Raw genomic sequence first — 20,203 nt, 5'->3', positions numbered from 1 at the left:
TTTGGCGCCTAATTGATTCTGATCAGTATATAAACTGATCAAGGCGCCTTATTTGAACATGTTGAATGAAATCAGGAAATTAGTTTCCTCCTCAATTCATTTCCCTCCTAAATTTCTCTCTATTTTCCCTCCCATCTCTCTCAAGTCTTCTATTCCCTTTCCCTCGATGTTCTCGATTTAGCCGATCAGATCTGGAATCTGACAGTTTGGAAAGTAACTGAAGCATTGGTTAATCCAAAAGGCATGACAGTAAACTCATATAACCCTCGGTGGGTTCTAAGGGCCGTTTCAAGGATCTCAGATAGCTTCATATGAATTTGGTGGTACCCAGACCTAAGATCCAGCTTAGAGAAAATTTTGGCACCAAACAGTTCAACAAGTAGGTCCTCTATTAAGGGTATTAGAAATTTGTTTTTGATAGTGTTAGAATTGAGTTGTGTCATAACCCAAGGAATAATAGAAGGGCATCATTGTAATAAGGGTGCAATGGTTTGTTAGGATATTTTTACAAGTTGTTAGAGCACTTAGGATGCTGCTAGAAATTAGTTAACTAGCTACTATGCCTATAAAAAGGCCCATTGTAAGAGGAGAGGATATGCTTGAATTGAATGAATGAAAATCTAATTCCCTCTCTACAATTCTCCCTCTCATTTTCTCTCTACTTCTCTCCCTCATTTCTCTCTACATCCTTCTCCCATTTCTGTCCAAATATCCCTCTAAACTTTTTGTTTTTAATCCTAAGCCTCTCGGATCCATCCGAATGCCAATTCAGCATGTTATGAACCCTAGGTTCACGACAAGTTGCCTACAATCTATGCAAAATCCATGTTCCATCTTTCTTTTTGACAAGAAGGACTGGAGATGCATAGGGGCTTTGGCTAGGTTGAATTATGGAGGAGCTTAGCATGGATTTAAGTTGCTTTTCAATCTCTGGTTTCTGAATAGGAGAATATCTATAGGCTCTAATGTTAACAGGGGCTGAATTTGGCTTAAGATGAATGGAATGATCTAGGGGCCGTTGGGGTGGCAAAGAGTCTGGCTCATCAAACAAGTCCTTAAACTCTATCAAAAGTAAGCGCGAGTCTTCTAAAAATTGTACCTTATTTGAGAGCTAGGACTCAGATGTAGCTGTAGATTGTTGCTTCTCCTTCAAACTGTCATCCTCTTCTATTCCCATAGCTTGTATGGAATACAATTGTGCTATTTGGCTATCACGACCCTAAAGGGAGGGCAAGGGCTTGAATGTAATTAGTAGTTAGAGTGGCAAGGCTGTAATTAGCCTAGTATTGTAATAAGCCATAGCTATACTAGTCGGTTACAGCTATACCCACTTATACATGGCAGTTACAACCATGAGGCTGCCTATAAGAGGAAGAGAGGCACCGAGGATGGGATTTATGCAATTGAATAAAACATAAATCTTTCCCTCCAAAATTCTCTCCTTCTCTTTCTTCTCAATTCTCCCTCCTTTTCAAACTCTCTCTCTCTCCCTCCAATTTGAATTCTACAACTACTCTATTCCAAATTTACATAAGTCTCAGATCCGAGACTTATCGTTGGCCACCCTTTTTCAGCATCATTTTTTGTAGTTTCTTTCCCCCAATCATCTTACACTCCCCTTGTTCCAAGCTACCCAGCAAGGTTAGCCTTCTACCCTTAATTTCCACAATGACCTCCAGCTTGTTAAAATCAAAAGTCAAAGGGCTAACAGTCCCCATCCAATCTACCCCGAGGACAATGTCACATCCCCCCAATTCAAGAACTCTGAGATCTGCCATGAACTCTTGCTCCCACATCACCCACTTGAATCCCATACATTTGTAATGACTATACATTCAGCTCCCATTTGCTACCATCAGTAATAGGGGAGTGGTTGTTGTTAACGAACACTTAAGGCTGGTAGCAGTAGCTTCACTAAGGAAGTTGTGGGTGCTCCCACTATCAATCAACACCATCAACCTTCTTTTTCCCTCCTTCCTCCCCTTGCAACTCCTCTTGGATGACATCATCTTCTACCACCACTTCTTCTTCTTCCTTCTCCTCATCTAACCCATCCATGTTCATCAATTGTTTCTTACATTGGTGTCTGGGCTGTATTTATCCCCACACTAGTAGCAAAGCCCTAATTGTCTTCTTTGTTCCATAAGAGGGTTCTTAGTACCATTGTTACTTGTTGAAAACAGCAAAGAACAGCAAGGATGAAACCTGGATTGAGAAATCTCGGAAGAAATCATACTTCCTGATGATTCTATTGAATACTCCATGAAGAGTTTAAATAAACAAGAGATCCTAAAATCTAGGAATTTAAAATACAATCAAAAACTATTTAAAATACAACAACATAGTTTAGATATAACCAATCTCCTAAATTTTAGAGGTAGATAAGATTCTATCTCCTCTTAGAATTTAGGAAAGCTGGAGCTTTATCTTGATCATAAATTGAGGCATTATCTTTGACCATAATATCTCATATTTCAACCCCTCAAGCTGGGGAATGGATATCTACCATTCCAAGCTTGCATATTAAATTCTCAAACCTCTTGGCTGCCAACCTTTTGTGAATACTTCAGCTACCTGTTCCTCGAATGAAACATGAGGAATATTGATTATTCATGCATCCAATTTTTCTTTGATAAAGTGTCGATTTATCTCAATGTGCTTTGTCCTGTCATGCTGAACCGGATTATGTGCAATACTTATAGCAGATTTGTTATCACAAGACAACCCAATTGCCCCTTGGGTTTTTATTTTCAAGTCTTCTAGGATAATCTTGAGCCATAGCAATTCACATATTCCAAGGGCCATAGTCCTAAATTCTGATTTTGTACTTGATCTAGCCACAATACTCTGTTTCTTACTCCTCCAGGATACTAAATTTCCACCTAGGAATATACAATATCCTGTGGTTGATCTTCTATTAGTGATAGATCCTGTGTAATCAGCATTTGTAAAGCCTCTAACATCTAATTCCCTTCCTCTTCTGAACAATAGACCCTTACCTGGATTAGTTTTGAGATAGCCAAGTATCTTCCTTACAGCTTGCATATGCTCCTCAGTTGGGTTATGCATGAATTGGCCTACAAGACTAACAGCAAATGTAATATCGGGTCTAGTATGTGAGAGATATATCAACCGGCCCACTAGCCTTTGATATCTCCCTTTGTCAATTGGTTGACTATCAGGATTCTGCCATAATTTTCCATTAGGTTCCACTGGGACACTAGATCCCTTGCCTCCAATAAGCCCTGTTTCAGTGAGTAAGTCCAAAATATATTTACGTTGAGATAGAAAGATACCATCTTTAGAGTAGGCCACTTCAATGCCCAAGAAATATCTAAGAATACCAAGATCCTTGATTTCAAACTCGTGGGCTAGGTTTCTTTTTAGCAGCATTTGTTCCTCCTCATCATCTCCTGTCACGATTATGTCATCCACATATACTAGCAAGGCTGTAATTTTTCCTTCCCTTGAGTGTTTCATGAAGAGTGTATGATCACCTCAGCTTTGACTGTATCCCATAGTCTTCATGGCTTTAGAGAACATGCTAAACCAAGCCCTAGGGGACTGTTTGAGCCCATAGAGGGCTTTCTTGAGCCTGCATACTTTTCCTTTTTCTTTTTCTTGAAATCCCGAAGGCAACTCCATGAAAACTTCCTCTTCTAGGTCTCCATGCAAAAAGGCATTCTTAACATCAAACTGTTGCAATGTCCATTCAAAAAATGTTGCCAAAGAGATTAGAATTCTTATTGTTGCCATCTTAGCCACTAGCGCAAATGTTTCAAAATAGTCTATGCCATAGGATTGGGTATATCCTTTGGCTACTAACCTAGCCTTGTACCTGTCCAATGTTCCATCAGCCTTGTATTTTACATTGAATACCCATTTGCAGCCTATTGGCAAAACTCCTCTTGGTCTTGGCACTATTTCCCAAGTCTAATTTTTCTTTAAGGCTCTCATCTCTTCCATCATGGCTTGCTTCCAATTCTGATCTCTTAGGGTCTACTGAATTAGGAATGACAATTGAATCCAAAGATGCTAGAAACCTTTGTGTTTTTGAGACAGCCGGTGGTAGGATAAGAAATTAGTTAAGAGATGATGCATACAACTTCTAACACCCTTCCTAACAGCAATAGGAAGATCTAAATCATCATAACTTGGGTTAGAAGGATTAGAACAGCCTGAAACTGAGAGTCATTTTCTGGAATAGAAGGTTATATAAATTCCTTACCTTGACTAGGATCAGATGATGGTGCTTGCTGTGAATCCAAAACAGGCTATCTTCTTTTGAAAACATAGGGAGATCCCTTGAAACGGCCTGAGGACTGCTAGCTGGATTGCATATTGTGAGATGCAGGAACAATCTGCTCACTATTGCTGTTTGGTTAAGATGAGAGAGGCCTAGATTGAGATGGAGGGCAAGAAGAGAGCGAAGAGGGAGGAAGCTGAGATAGTGCTTGAAAAATATCCTCCCCAACTGTCTGGTCACCATCTAAACACTCCCCCTGGTGACCAGTTTGATGTGAAGGAAAAAAAGGTTGGGTTTCAACAAATGTAACATCCTTAGAAATATAATATTTCTTTGTAGTTGGATGATAACATTTGTATCCCTTTTGGGTAGGAGAATAGACTAGGAAAACACACTTTAAGGCTCTAGGATCAAGTTTATCTCTGTTTTGCTTGGGAATATGAACAAAAGAAACACACCCAAAGACCTTTAGTGGAAGAGGAGAGTGCAGATTCAGATCTGGGAAATAAGTAGATAGGAGCTGAAATGGGGTTTGATGGTTTAGGATTTTTTACGATACTTGATTTATCAAATAGGCTGCTGTAAGAGTGGCTTCCCCCCAGAAATTCTTAGGCATTTTATGATGATGTAGGAGACTTCAAGCAACATTAAGAAGGTGTCTCATCTTTCGTTTCGCCACTCTATTTTGTTGTGGGGTATGGACACAAGAAGACTCATGAATTATCCCTTCTTGTTGGAAAAATTGGTGCAAATGATTATTAACATAATCCTTTGCATTATTAGTTCGGAATTTCTAAATTGAGCAATTGAATTGAGTGGAGATTAGCTTACAAAAATATGGCAAAATGGTGATAACTGTAGCCTTATCTTTCAATAAGAAAACCCAAGTCATTCGAGTATAATCATCAATAAATGAAATAAACCATCGAGCCCCCGAATAATTTGGTATTTTAGAGGGTCCCCAGATCGGAATGAACCAAAAAGAAAGGTTTAGATGACCTCTTATTGCTAGGTGGATAGGACACTTGGTGATGCTTGGAAATAGCACATACCTCACACTGAAATTCACTAAGATCTAGGGACTGAAAGAAGGAAGGAAACATAGTTTTTAGAAGGGGAAACGGAGGGTGGCCAAGCCTATAATGTTGTAGCTAAACATGTGCAATGGGATTAGAAGTAAACTGAGAGAATCCAGCAGCCTTAAAGGATCGATTTTCAGTCGAAGGATAGCCTCCATTTTTCTCCCGATAGTACAGCCCATGTTGTTTCCTAGCTGCACCAATCATCTTCCCGATCTTCAAGGCCTGAAATTCACACACATTAGGAGAAAATTGGCATGGCAGTTTAGATCATTAGTTAGTTTATGAATAGACACAAGATTGGTGGACAAATTTGGCACATGTAGGATCTTTTGAAGGGTAATACTTGGGTTGAGGGTGATTGTTCCTTGCCCTTTAATGGAAAATGAAGTTCCATTAGCAATGGTAATCCGTTTAGAGGTAACAATAGGCTCATAAGTGTTAAAAACCAATGGATCAGGGGTCATGTGATCAGTGGCTCCTGAATCTAGGATCCAAATGTAATTCTTATCAGTTTTAGAGGCATTAAGAGATACTAATTGAGATACCAAATGTACACAATTACCTTGTTGGGCGAAAGCCGAAAGCATAATTTCCATCGTTGATAGTCTTAAGAAAAGCCTTAAGTTTGTTAATTTCCTCCCTATCTAGTTATGCAAGCTCAACATTATTGTTAAAATCGCGAGTCAACTCGTATGATTTTACGAGTTTACGAGTCAAGAGGCATAAAACGAGTCAACTCGCTCGTAGGATCGAGTTTTATAGAATCGCACCCGAGTCTACGAGTTTACCGATCCAAGTTTACAAGTTTACTGGGTTCGAGTTTACGAGTTTACTAAGTTTAGTCTTGCCCACAATTTTAAGGTTAGAAACAAAAATATTTTCGTCCCTAACCAACATATATTTATACAATCGTTGTCAATCTCATATTTTGGTTCTTCTACAAAACCTAAACAACGTTGTGCCTGTGTGCTTGCTACATTCGCTTGTTGTGTCTTTCTGCAAACCCTAATCGTTGTTGATCTTTTTTTGGCCTTTCTTCTTCGTTCGTTCACCTTGAAAGTTCGAAGAATCAAACCCAACCCAGGTATATGAGTGAGTTATGGGTGAGAGTAACTATCTTTTGCTAAGTCCAGTAATCAAATGTCATGCGTGCGCTGTGCTGAGCTCTGTGTTACATCAAATTGATGTGCTGAGTGAGTGTGTTGTGCAGCTGTGCTTGTGTGTGTACATTCTCAATTGTGATGTTGTTATCTACACATATAAGTAAGTGTAGATTCAAAGAATTAATCTTAAATATGTCACAATCAGATCATGGGTGGGTCTAATTTTATATTAAGATTGATAATTAGCAAGAAACAAATATGCCTCTTTGGTATTGGCAACTTATGTAGAAGTTTAACAATATTTGTTGTTTTTATGACTTAGTATTTTTAGTTAATTTTAACAATGTTTGTTGATGATGATGGTAATATTTGTTGTTTAAAATTTTGATTATAGATGGATGAATGATGAATTTAATATTTAGAAATTTCATATTATTTAATATTTTTGAAATTGATAGATGAAGTCATTTTCAAATAAGTACATCTATTTCATTTATAATAAGGAATATGTCATTATAAACATATATTTACATAAATTAAAGGGTATTTTTAATTTTCCGTAAAATCTTACAATTTTACTATTCGATTTTACGATCCAATTTTATAAACCCCTTTTCCACTTAAAATCTCGATTTTAACAACCTTGAAGCTCAATACCTGAGGCTGATTCTGCCTTACTAGTTGTTCCTCCTTCCTCGTTCTCTTTGGCTGATATGTAGGCCTGCTTTTGTGCTGCCATATTTTTAAAACCTCCCATCTTTTTTAACACAGCCTCCTTACCATGAAGTTTGAAGCAATGATTCTAGGTATACCTAGGCTTGTTGCAGAAACTACACCAAAGCCCTTCACGATTTTTGTTGGCCTCTATTTTTCCCATTCTGAATCGTGCTCCATCCTTCTTTGCGGTAGCCATGGCTGATCCTTCTGTTCCTCCGTCACTGAGCATGACTCCCCTTCGGTTTTTTTCACTTCTTACCATAGCGAAAACTTCATTCAAGGAGGGTAGCTTCTCCCTACCAAGGATTTGAATCCTCACTTGATCAAACTCAGCATTTAACCTAGCAAGAAATTCCACAATCCTATCTCTCTCAATAATTCGGCTAAGAGTGGCAGCATCATTACTGCATATCATCTTGATCTCTTGGTATTGATCTAGCTCTAACCAAAACCCATTCATCTTGTTAAAATACTCGGTAACAATTAGAGATGCTTGTCGAGTACTATTAATCTTTGTTTTGATATCAAAGATTACCGACACATCTTGTACCTTGGAATAGGTCTGCCTAATGGTGTCCCAAATAGCCTTAGCCGAATCTAAAAACATATAGTTTTTACTAACCTCAGATTGCATGGCATTCCACAGCCATAACATGATAAGAGAGTCCTCAATATCCCATGCCGGAAAAGCTGGATCAGTGGTCTTCGGGGGTGAGGCAGTGAGGTGTCCTAGTTTTTCTCGCCCTTTGAGGAAGGTTCGAACAAGCTGCGCCCATTAGAGGTAATTCTTACCGTCCAATCTGTAGGAAACATGCATTCCATGTAGTTCTCCACTGTCAGATCCAAAGAAGTTGCCCGCACTTCCAGTTGTACCGATAATCGAGTCCGGTTCTGACTCTCCAGTAACAAGACTGGGATTAACATCCGAGAGTTCTGACATCCTAAGTAATTAAGGAATCAAGAGAAGGCAATAAAGGCCTCAGGGAGGAAACAAAGAACGAGTGACCAAGAATGAAAGACCAGAGTGCAATGAAGGCTCGATCAGGGTCTAAGAGCAGAATGAAGGCTCTGATACCATGTTGAAAACAGCAAAGAACAACAAGGATGAAACCTGGATTGAGAAATCTCGAAAGAAATCGTACTTCCTGATGATTCTATTAACTACTCCATGAGGAGTTTAAATAAACAAGAGATCCTAAAATCTAGGAATTTAAAATACAATAAAAAACTATTTAAAATACAACAACATATTTCAGATATATCCAATCTCCTAAATTTTAGAGGTAGATAAGATTCTATCTCCTCCTAAAATTTAGGAAAGCTGGAGCTTTATCTTAATCATAAATTGAGGCATTATCTTTGACCATAATATCCCATATTTCAACATTACTGTATGGTACCTTGGCTGCTACCTGATTCGACCCCATAAGCATGGGCCAATGATTCCCTCCTACTAACTGTCCATCCATCACACCCAGCCTATATGGGACCTTATCTCTTGAAAATGGCCTCCAACATTAATTCTTGTAACCGTTTTTTTTTTAGCTGCTTGCCTCACAGATGTGGTCATCATCATCTTCACCATTGAATGTACCTCCTCCCTCAAACCACTTATAAAAGTAGACACCAAGTACTGCTCTATTAAACCCGGTTGTATAGCACATACAATTGACCTCAATTCCTCAAATTTCGCCTAATATTCCACCATTGTCCCTTCTTGTTTAAGTTTGTTGAATTCCCCAATCACATCTGTCATGCTCCTTTCTCCAAATCATTTACATAGCCCCTCTGCAAACTCCACCCAATTCCCACCATTTCCTTCATCTTGGATCCACCCTTGAAACCAAGAATCGGCCATATTGTTTAAGTAGGTCGTAGCCAAGTTAACTTTCTATTCCTCCAACACCCCATAGAACTGGAAAAATCATTCGCACCTCCTAATCCACCACCTTGGCTTCATCACATCAAACATTGGAATTTCCAACCTTGGCATCGAAGGGTGGTTATGAGGGGGAAGGGATGGGAATTTCTAACAGGCACTTCTTATTCCATTTTAAACACCTCCACCTCAAGATCTCCCCGAGTTCTTGGTATGCTACCCTATGGTGGCAGAATTGGTTTGGAATTTTTCCTTGGAAACTCCTCAGCCTCAAAATCTCCCCAAGTTCTTGGTATACTGCCCTATGGTGGTAGAATTGGATTGGGATTCTACCTTGGCGGGAAATTTAGCGATAGCCGGAACTAGGGGAATGAGGACAGCATGCTATTCAATCTTTGCTCGTACTGCTCCATGGATTCCTTGTATTGCTCCAAGATCTCTCGGTTCTTCTCTGAACCCCCCCCCCCCCCCCCCGGGTGTATTGCTTCCTTCATAACTACCACATCTTCTCGAGTTTGTACCATCGTCTCTTGGGTCTGAGACATCCCAAACTCTATGGCTTCCATTTTCACTTCCAATTATTTCATTCTAGTACCCTCTACCATCCTTCCTTATTGCAATTCACCACTATCGTCACTCTACTTCTCCAATCACCCACACAGCTATCACGGAAGGGGTCCTAGGGCGAATACACCTTGTAGCTACAAGTCTTGGTTTATTTTTTGCTTACTTTCGTTATTTCCAAATTGTTGTAATTCTGTTAAATTCCTTGCTATATTTGCCTTAGTCATATTAGCTGGAAGATTCCCCACGTGGAGGGAATTAGAATAGGACAAGAAGCAGTTATAACCGCATGGAGGAGGGAATCTGCTGTGGCAGCTTCCACCGCCGAGTGCTATATATTCCCAGCTGGTTAGAGTAAGAATCATCAATGAGAAAATCAGAATTGTTTCTCCTCTCTCATTCTTAATTCTCTCTCTCTCATTCTCCATTCTCGTCCTCTCCCTCCCTTGCTCTATTCCGTTTTGTGTTAGTCGAACCCCACTCTTAACTCAATTCGAGCTAGGATCAGTGGATCTCACGGGGGTACCGTGACAACAGCCTTCACCATCCCACTTCAACGCCTACCCTTCACTAAGAAACAACCCACTGATCACCCCGTAGTTGGTTTGCCTGGCTCTGATACCACAATGTCAAGCCCCAAGAATTGGGCTTGGACAATTATGAAATTCTAGACATAGAACCGAATAGGAAGAGAGAGAGGGAGGGAGGGAGGGAGGGAGGGAGAGAAAAGATATTTATGTTATTCAATGCCCTTCTCCTACCACCTTCAGTTACATTTATAGTCTCCTCTTAACAATCACTCAACTCCTTAACCGTTTACAACCTTCCCATAACTACCATCTAACTAACTATTATAGTTACTAACTGTTACAATTGTAATTTATTGATATTCCCATACTGTTATAATTGTAATTTATTAATATTCCCTTCCTAATTTATTGATATTCCCTTCCTACTCCTGGGATCGTGACACACATATAAAGAAAATGCCAAAATGGGGCAAACCCATTGAAAGTAGAAATATATGAACTACTTACAAGAAATAGTTTTTTTCCTGTGTTCCTTAATGTTTCTACACAATCCATATACCAACTAGTTGCCTTACTGACAGCAAGCAAAGAAAATAATCACACCCCATTTTGATCTAAAGAAGATAACGCATAATTCATTTTGTTCTAACGTAAATATAGATAGCTGTCTGGGGCATTTGCTATATGAACACACACACACACAAAGAAAAAAGAACACTGATCAGGTGTATAACAGGGAGTTCAAGACCTGATAATAAGAGGCTCACATAATCAAGACCTGATAATAAGAGGCTCACATAACTTCAGTAATCCACTCAGCTCTTTCCAATTCTGTTATACTGCATTGCTAATTGGCAAACACTTCTACAGCAACTCAGTTTCCAAATGTAGTGCACCAACAGGTGATTAACATCTATCAGAAATACACACTGCATACAACTAATGTATATGTGTGAATGAACTCACACATCATATCACCACTTCAACTTTGTCCTTAACACTGCAGTTAAATTAGACAGCATTTGAGCGCTATTATCAAACTACCAGCATGCAAAGGCCTTCATCCATAAAAGCTTCAGTTCACCAAAAAACAAAGCATTTATAAAAAATAGTATATATACCTTAATTATATATATTAGCATATATATTATATAGAAACTGGGGTACCTGATAGATGAATTAAGGTTCACTAGAATTTTTTTTTTTTTTTTATCGCACCCTTAACTTGCTAGTTACTACTAAAATTTAAGTATTAAATTATCAACTTTCAAAAGTCATTATAGTTACCTTGAGGCATGATAGTATAGTATGATCACACGGATATTTTCTGGTTGCAAACTTACATAATCATCGTGGAAATTATTTTAGTAGATATTATAGGATCTGAGCCAGACTGTTTCACAGATAAGGCTGCTATAGTATAAACATCAACGTGAAGAAAGTTGAGATTGATTGAATAAGATTGTCAAAACTCGGTGAGGATACTATTCCCTTCTTTTTAATTGTCAAGAAATATATATATTATGGAATGAAATACACCGGCACTTAATCAATGTATCCCTACGGACCCTACCATAAAGACATATTATGGAATGAAATACCCAACACTCCCGAAAAAGGCAATCTCAGAGTTTGTGAGAAACCTAATCACTCAAGGCAATCGACACTTTTGCAACTACATTCACACCAAAACCCAAATAACAACAACAGAACCAAAAAGAAGACGAAAATTCACTAGTTTACCCCAGAAGGGGTGGAAACCTTCAAAGAAGCAGCGGACAAATTTACCCAATTGATCCCAAAAGGGGGCCCGGTGCCGAACAATCTAGATTTTGTTGCATTAATCTCTGCTGAAACGGATGATAATTCCCGGTGCGGCGACGCCCAAATGTTTGAAATCACCGACATTTCAGCAGATGGATAGATAGATTATAACATAAGCAATGAGCGGCCTTGCTGCTTGTTTCTGAAGAATTGATGAGAATATCCAGGGAAAGTGAGTTCTGAGGAGGCCGAGACACCAAATAACACGGTACGGCCGGTTCCAACGATATCGTGTCACAGTGAATATCTCTCTCTCTCTCTTTCTCTCCCCCCCAACGGTGAAGCTGGAGGTAGCTGTCTTTAGGTGTTCGTGGCCGTCGAAATCTCCGCCGCATAACTGAATTGACGTAATTGCCCCCGGTCCGACCTAGTATTGGCCGCGCATTTGGACGGGGGGACTACAGTGGCTTCGGCGCATTTGGGCGGAGAATAAGTGCGTTCCCTCGGTATTTTTGTTTTTATTTTTTTTCTCAGTATAATTAAACGTCAACAAATTTTTGTTTTTCAAAAGCCAACAGTTTATTTAAAATTTATTTTTGGAAGTATAGTCTTTCATGAGTATTTTTATTAAAATAAATTATTTTAAAACTATATTATTAAAATAATAAATAATATTTTTATGTTAACAAAAATATTATATTATATGCTGAGTACCATAACATTTGCACAATATAAATAAATTGAGAGGAAAACGTAGACCCTGTAAGGGGCGGGTGGGACCCACACACCCATTCCCCTACGAACCAATATCAGGTATGATATTGTTATGCAAGAACAATATAATTATTCTATTTATGTTAAAATTTTATTTAATAATAAATATATAAAAATATTTATCTAATGAGGATTTTTAAACTTTCAAATGTTTAAAGGATAAGATAATTATAATTGTAAGGTGATACTCATAATTTTAACTGAAAATTGCTTGACAAGAAAGTTACTTAGTTGTCACACTTGTAATTACATTTGTAACCTTAATAAATTAAATATAATAAATACTTTATTATCTTTTAGGTTAAATCTCATATAATTTGTAATTATAACACTAGAGCGACTCAATGGGAAGGCTATTGAGGTATGTGCCTAGGACTCTCAAAATAGGGGACTCCCAAAAAGATTTCAAAAGCCAACCATATTTGCTTGTTGTTGTCTAAAATTATTTTACTTTTAATTTACAATTGAAGAAAGAGTGATAGAAATAATTATAAAAAATTAAAAAAATATATCAAAGTCATTAAAATAAAATAATTATTAAATTTTATTATTAAAATAAATTTAATAAATTTTTTATTTTTTATTCTTATTAAGGGGCAGAGGCTCTTAAATTAATAATAGCCTAAGGACCCTCCAACCCTTTGAGCCAGTACTTTATATCATGATTGGTTATATAAAATAATTTTAAATGAAATGGAAATAAGAATGAAATAGAATGACTTTTTTATTTTTAATATAGATAGAAATGGAATTATCATTCTATTCCATCATCATTTTTGTAAGCTTTTGTTTTGATAGAATAGAATGGCAAAAATAATAAATTAACAAAAAAATCTTTTTATATTATAAAAATAATATTTAATTTCAAAAAATCATATAATTACTGAATATATAAAAAAAAATCCTCTTTTTAGATAAAAATATTAAATAAAAATTGAATCAAAAAATTATTTAATGGAAAATAAAAAAATAATATTCAAGTAACATTTAATATAGGGAATATTAATTCAAAATATTGATATATTAATTGAAAACTACTTGTGAAATTAACTTTTTACCATTTTAATAGTTAAAAAATAAATATAATTTAATATAATTAAATGCAATTAATAGAGCTTATTTTGATATCAAATGTACATGGATAAATTTCAACTAACATAAAAAATACATTAAATGCAATTTAATTTACCATATTATGGTAATCACTTAATACAATTGAAAATAAATCCAATTGACAACAGATATATAAACAAAATTTTTTGGAAAAAAAAAAAAGCATACAAAATATAAATAATTCGAGAATATATCTTCCAACATCTGAAACACATAAATACCATTATGCAAAATATCTATAAATTATTCATTGTCAAACATTCCAATCATATGTTTAAATGCATAGATCACATCACAAACCACTTCCATGGAAGTTTTCCAAATACAATCACAAAACATAAAGATAAGCTTCCGACCAAAACACAAGTCATTTAAAACAATAATCTTCAAGACTAATATCATCAAGTAATGAAATCAACCAATAACATGACAAATATTTTACCTTTATTATAAATACCATGATTAAGTGGATGTCTATTCATTTTTTACACTCTTACCCCTTTACTCCCTTCATTATAATTGTAACATATGACTACTCATTTACTCTCTTCATTATAATTGTAACATGTGACATTTGAATTTCTTTTCTTGTAAGCCTATAAATAGAGGCATTTTATGATATGAGAGTGACTTTTTGATAACAAGGAAAAAGAAAATTTTTATTCTCTCATCTCATGAGTGTTTTCTATTTTTCTTGCCCTTATTCTCTTTAGTTTTATAAGACGTTATCAGTACAATTCTCTGCCAATTTGTTTATTTTAGAATACAAATTCAAGGTAAGTATTCTAACTTTTCTTTATACTTTATGCACGTTTTGTTCATAGTTCACCTATGGCTATTTTTCTCTTATCATATTATGTATACTATAAATGATGATAATGTATGGTTGATTAGTTTTCTTATTATTTTATTTCATTATTCTATAGTTATTTTCTTTTCATTGTCAATATGAATTCAGTTTACCATTTATCTAATTATTACTTTTTGTGATAGTATTTTCTATGGCAAATCTTACAAAACTCGAGTTTGTGGCACTTGACATTATTGGAAAAAATTACTTATCGTGGATACTAAATGCTGAAATCCATCTTGATGTTATGGGTCTTGGAGACACCATTAAAGATAAAAATGATGCATCTAGCCAAAATCGTGCTTAGGCTATGATATTCCTTCTACGTCATCTTCATGAGGGACTAAAATCTAAATATCTCACGGTAAAAGATCCCCTTATTTTTTGGCAAAGTTTAAAAGAAAAATATGATCATCAGAAAATGGTAGTTCTCCCAAAAGCTCGTTTTGATTGGATGCACTTACGATTGCAAGACTTTAAATCTGTAAGTGAGTACAATTCTGCAATATTTAAAATCAGTTCTCAATTGAAATTATGTGGAGAAAAATTACTAAAAATGATATGTTAGAAAAAACATTCTCCACGTTTCATGTCTCGAATGTGCTCCTGCAGCAGCAATATCGAGAAAGAGGCTTAAAAAATATTCAGAATTAATTACATGCCTTCTTGTGGCTGAACAAAATAATGAGCTTTTGATGAAAAATCATGAATCACGTCCTACTTGTTCTACCCCATTCCCTGAAGTGAATGCGACAATGTATAACAATCGAGGACGAGGTCGTGGGCATAGAAGAGGACGTGGTCGAGGTCGAAATAATTTTCGATATCGTGGTGGTCATTATAATACTTTCAATTTGAAGAAAATTACACCTAATGAAGAAAAGCATGAGACGGAAAAAATTCTCAAAATAAGATCCCCAAAACATACTGACAGTGTATGTTATAGGTGTGGAATGAAATGTCATTAGTCGCGTACATGTCGTACTGCTAAACATTTAGTTGAGCTCTATCAAGCCTCCCTGAAGGAGAAAGGGAAAAATGTTGAAGCAAACTTTGCATCTCAAGGTGATTTTGATGGTGATCATCTTCACTCTTTGGGGACAACACACTTGGATGTTGCAGATTTTTTTGACGAAAATATTGATGATTTTTCTGATGGCAAAATTAACCCTTCAGTTGGTGATGCGAATGTCCATTTCTAAATTTGTTATCTTCATGTTGCATTAGCATTGATGTGTTTATTTTTGTTAGTGTGTTTCTTTTGTAATTTGCTTTCTTTTACTTGAATCTTATTATGTTTTTTTTTTTTTTTTAATGAAGAAGCCACCATTCCATTCATGTTTCTTCATGTTTCATTTTTTTAGTAAATTTGCTTTCTTCATGTTCCATTTTTTTTTCAGTAAATTAAACCTTTCCATCTGAATAAGCCACCATTCCATTCGAATAAGCCAAGTGTAAAATTAAGTAAGCCATCCAAATGGCTCACTGTTGCATCCAAATAGCCTTCACAATGCTTGAGCCTTTCATCCGAGTACCTTATAGCTCATTCGAATGTCTCTCACACTCTGTCAATATGTATATGTATATGTATATATATATATCGCTCAATACTCATTACCTCTGGAAACGCATAGAATATTCTAGATTTAGAAAATAATAAGAGAAACTAAGGAAGATAATTAGGAGAATAAATGTGATTTTTGTGAGAATTATAAAAGAGGAAATTAGGAAGAAATACAGGGGATAAACTCGAGCACTTTTCCATAAGTCTCTGCATCTCTCAAATCCTCTTCTTTTCTTCAACATCAAGCTAAACCCTACCGTTCGAGGAGTCTCTAGCCATTATTAAGCGTTGAAGAAGGCTTAAGAAGGCAAATTCCTTCTCATTTCTTCCTTTCCCTTAGACTTTATTTTGTTATTGGGTTTGGATACGGGTCTTGAAAGCTTGATTGAGGCTTTGTTACTTAAATTTGGGGATGTTTTTAATCGCCTTGTGGGGTTTGTTCCTCCCCACTATTCTTAAGGAATGGGGTTTTGATTGGAATTTTGCTTGGGAAGCTTGTCTCTTCTCCATGCCCTGTTACCGTTTTGTATGCCCTAAAAACACTTCACCATGATCTTGAGGCTTAAGTAAGAAATCCATGTTTTTGTGCTACTTGTTAGCGATGTTGATCATGTTCATAAACTGAAAATAACTTTAAATTGCATATATTACTCACTGTCATGACATGTCTTGAGATTGTGATAACAGTGCATCATGGGCATGACTTGGCTTGTTCTTTCCATCACATCCCATGAATGAGCATGAGCATACATTGATATTATATTTTCACTTGCATTTGGTATGTGGCCACCCTATGTGTCGCATATGCATTGGGAAGATTGGAGATGATTATACGTGTTGCGGTTATGTACCACTGGGATATATCCCCCAAATCCAATAGGCACTAGCCTGGCTGGGGTTACTCTCCTGCGGTGATAATTGAGGGGAGCTCCTAGTGGTGACGACCATGGGTGAGATTATATATATATGTATGGCTATAGCCAGGTATATGAGATAGGACCTATGGTCCACATGTTATTACAACTTCTCTAGTTGCGACTATCAACTACAAGTCGGTATGTGTTATGATGCATTTTATATTGCTATGTGAGGCCACGGGCCACTTATGTGTTTACCGGCTTTTATGTGCATTATGCATGACATTATCATTATGGGTGGGTGTGTAAACCCTGTGCCATAATCTATCAGCCACATCCATATGCTTATCGGATACCGCCCACCATACATGTATTACATTATTATCTGCCATATTTTTCCTTCTAGTCTCTTATACTTGCTTAGCTGTAGTTCACTTTGTACTCTTCTCCATTCTAGGTAAAGATAACGGGGTAGCTGGCAAGGAGTCGAGTAGGAGGGATGAGTAGAAATGTGTGTGCGTGGGTCTACTCTTACATTAAAGGTCTTGAGAGATGTCGTTTGTGAATATATAGAATGTATTTTGTATTATGTAACTTGAACAGAACTATGCTTGTAACCTTCTAGATCTTTTATTTTGATTTTGAGATTTGTGGGGAATATAAGATGTATGTTTGGTTATGGATGGGTGTGGGTCCTTCCATGATTCATAGCGTCCTCTCTTCTAGGTTACCCAGATATCAGGTGGCTTGGGGGAGGGTGTGTTACACGCCATGCGACCAGCTTTCAGCCGCTCATTTTTTATTTATTTAAAAGCCATAATTTAGAATAGAAATTGGGCAGTAAATAGAGCAATTGAAGAAAGAGAATTTGGGGAGGAAACAACGAGCAACAGAGCGAAAAAGAAGAGGAAAGAAGAAGAAATTTGGGAAAAAATTTATACAATAGGAGTTTAAGGAAGCTAGGTAAGTGAGAAATATTTATTAATAATTCTATACAATTAGATTTAATTCTTAGACTGCAATCTCATTATTTTGGGTAAAAATATTATTTTGCAGCTTGTGACCAGAACAATTGGAATATTATATAAAAGGCAACTTCCTATCTCCCTTGCTTACCTTGTTTTGATTCTGAGTATTATTTTTGGTGGGTACAGTTTGTCCCTCTTTTATAAATCCTTGTGGTTTGTTCCTTTGTTGTGGAATTGAGTTAAACAAGTGATTTCCTAGGATTTTTATTTCTAAATGCTTATGGGGTTTCAATCACCCCTATTTCCTTGGAAATGATGTCAAACAAATTTGGAGACTAGGTTCCTAGAGGGTTTGAGGGGTTTGATTGTGGTCATGGATTCTTGTAGATGTGAGCCATTGCAACCAAGTGTAGGAGTTGCCAACTAGTGAGGTGAAGTTTTGACTGTTTAGTGACACTGGAGCGAACCGTCGACTTATCCAAGAAAGACTGCCGACCAGTTGCTCTTAGTCATGGACTGTTGACCAAAACCTGGTCACTGTCAACCAGCTCTGCCATTATGTGACATACTACATGGCATTATAGTGTATGGGTTTGGGCTTGCATCATTGGGGGAAACATAAGTTGTGAATGCTTGGACACGTACATCTTATAATGACTAGGTACACAAGCATTGCATTGGATGTGTATTCATATGTGGGCGAAGCATGGCTTGATTCCTAGCTTATGGGGGCCAATGTATCATGTTAATCCTTACTACGCCATTGCATCTATTATTTGTTGTATTGCATGGTTATGTTATGTTGTGGTATGAGGGCCTTGAGCTCATGTGGATTATGTTGAGGACCTCAAGCTCATGTGGATTATGCTGGCCAGTTCATGGTTGTAGCAGATTTGTATACCATGACTTGGGTGCCACGTTGTGCATTTCTTATGTGGGCCCCAATAACTGTTATGTGTATTGGCATATTTATATTGAACACTGGATGTTTTGGTGCATGGTATGGGGTGACATTTTAATTTACAACATGACATTTTGGGGGTTGTATTTAGTGTGAAAGGTCTTCCCCAACCTTATCATCATTCTTCTATTATGCTTGTTGAGCCTTGTGGCTCACTTCATTTTAACATCATTCAAGGTATGAAAGATCATAATCAAAGGTGGATCTTGTGGCATTGATGTTTCTTTCCTTTAGATGGCTATGAGTATAGGGCAATCCCGACCAAAAAGATCTTTGGGCGTATGTTGCGTCAGGGGCATTAATATTAGTATTCTATTTATTTTGACTTGGTCTATATAGCCTGAGGCGTGATTTAGTAGCTGGTTGATTCCATTGTTGTAAATTGTGACCTTGTATCTGAGTTATCAAAGTGTGTATAAAGAGAAATTGAGGATAATTTCAGGTCTTTACATAGTGGTGTCAGAGTTATGCTTTGTTAGACTTGAATGATTGATGCCTTGTCATGTATTGAAAAGCCCCTGAAAGGTGTACTTATAATTAATTTTGCTTCTACTGTTGTAAACCAAAAAAATTATTATTGAGGTAAATTTTGGGGTGTTACAAATATCTTAAGTACTTAAAATATGTGGAAGCTTTTCTCAAATTTAATGTTATGAAATTTAATGAAAGAACACTTGAAGAACTTATAATGTTGAATGTGTGTTGCTTGATAAACAAAATCATTCAAGTATTTAAAAGAATGTAAATGTTATATGTTTTCCAAGCAATACTTCATAGTGTTGCTCATGTATTTAAGCTCAATACATTTGAGTAATAGAATTCTATAATTTTTGTCTTTCAAGAATTACTCAAAATATGCATTAGTAGTATATGTGTATGATGGCTTAGATCTTATAGAATAGAAGTCATATATGCTTTGTTAAGCTTATATATGTTCTTGTTTTGGTAAGTATGATTCAAAAATCATGAAGTTCAAGGTAGTGTATCTTGGTGTTATATGTTGAGTAACATATAGTGTGCTTAATACATTTGGAATGTTTTATATGTTTTATTTCAGTCAAGTAATGATGAGTTACTTGACTTATGAATGTTTCATGTGAATATGTTTCATAAAGTTATTGTGAATAAGTAAGTTGCATCTTTATGATACATGTGTGTTGATGTATGAGCCATTGTAGAATGACTCTTATTTGAATCTATAAAAGGGAAGCTTTTAATTAAGTAACATATG

The 20,203-nt window shown here is 36.4% G+C and overlaps 1 protein-coding gene across 6 annotated transcripts in view; it reads right to left on the bottom strand.

Moving 5' to 3' along the window:
• Positions 1 to 12,285, bottom strand: part of LOC127808948 (uncharacterized) — a 144,605-nt gene extending 132,320 nt beyond the window's left edge. Inside the window, exon 1 of one of the 6 annotated variants that reach the window (XM_052347697.1) lies at positions 11,865 to 12,285. In XM_052347697.1, the coding sequence (XP_052203657.1) occupies positions 11,865 to 12,029 (165 nt within the window). In that variant the 5' untranslated portion in view covers positions 12,030 to 12,285. The remainder of the gene's footprint in view (positions 1 to 11,864) is intronic. The other 5 variants (XM_052347698.1, XM_052347693.1, XM_052347695.1 and 2 more) reach the window with 5 other exon arrangements.
• Positions 12,286 to 20,203: the final 7,918 nt, after the last annotated feature.

The sequence above is a fragment of the Diospyros lotus genome, chromosome 8, assembly GCF_014633365.1.
Source record: "Diospyros lotus cultivar Yz01 chromosome 8, ASM1463336v1, whole genome shotgun sequence".
NCBI classification, from domain to species: domain Eukaryota; kingdom Viridiplantae; phylum Streptophyta; class Magnoliopsida; order Ericales; family Ebenaceae; genus Diospyros; species Diospyros lotus.
The sequence above is the reverse complement of the archived record's forward strand: the minus strand, read 5'-3'. Positions and strand labels throughout refer to the sequence as shown.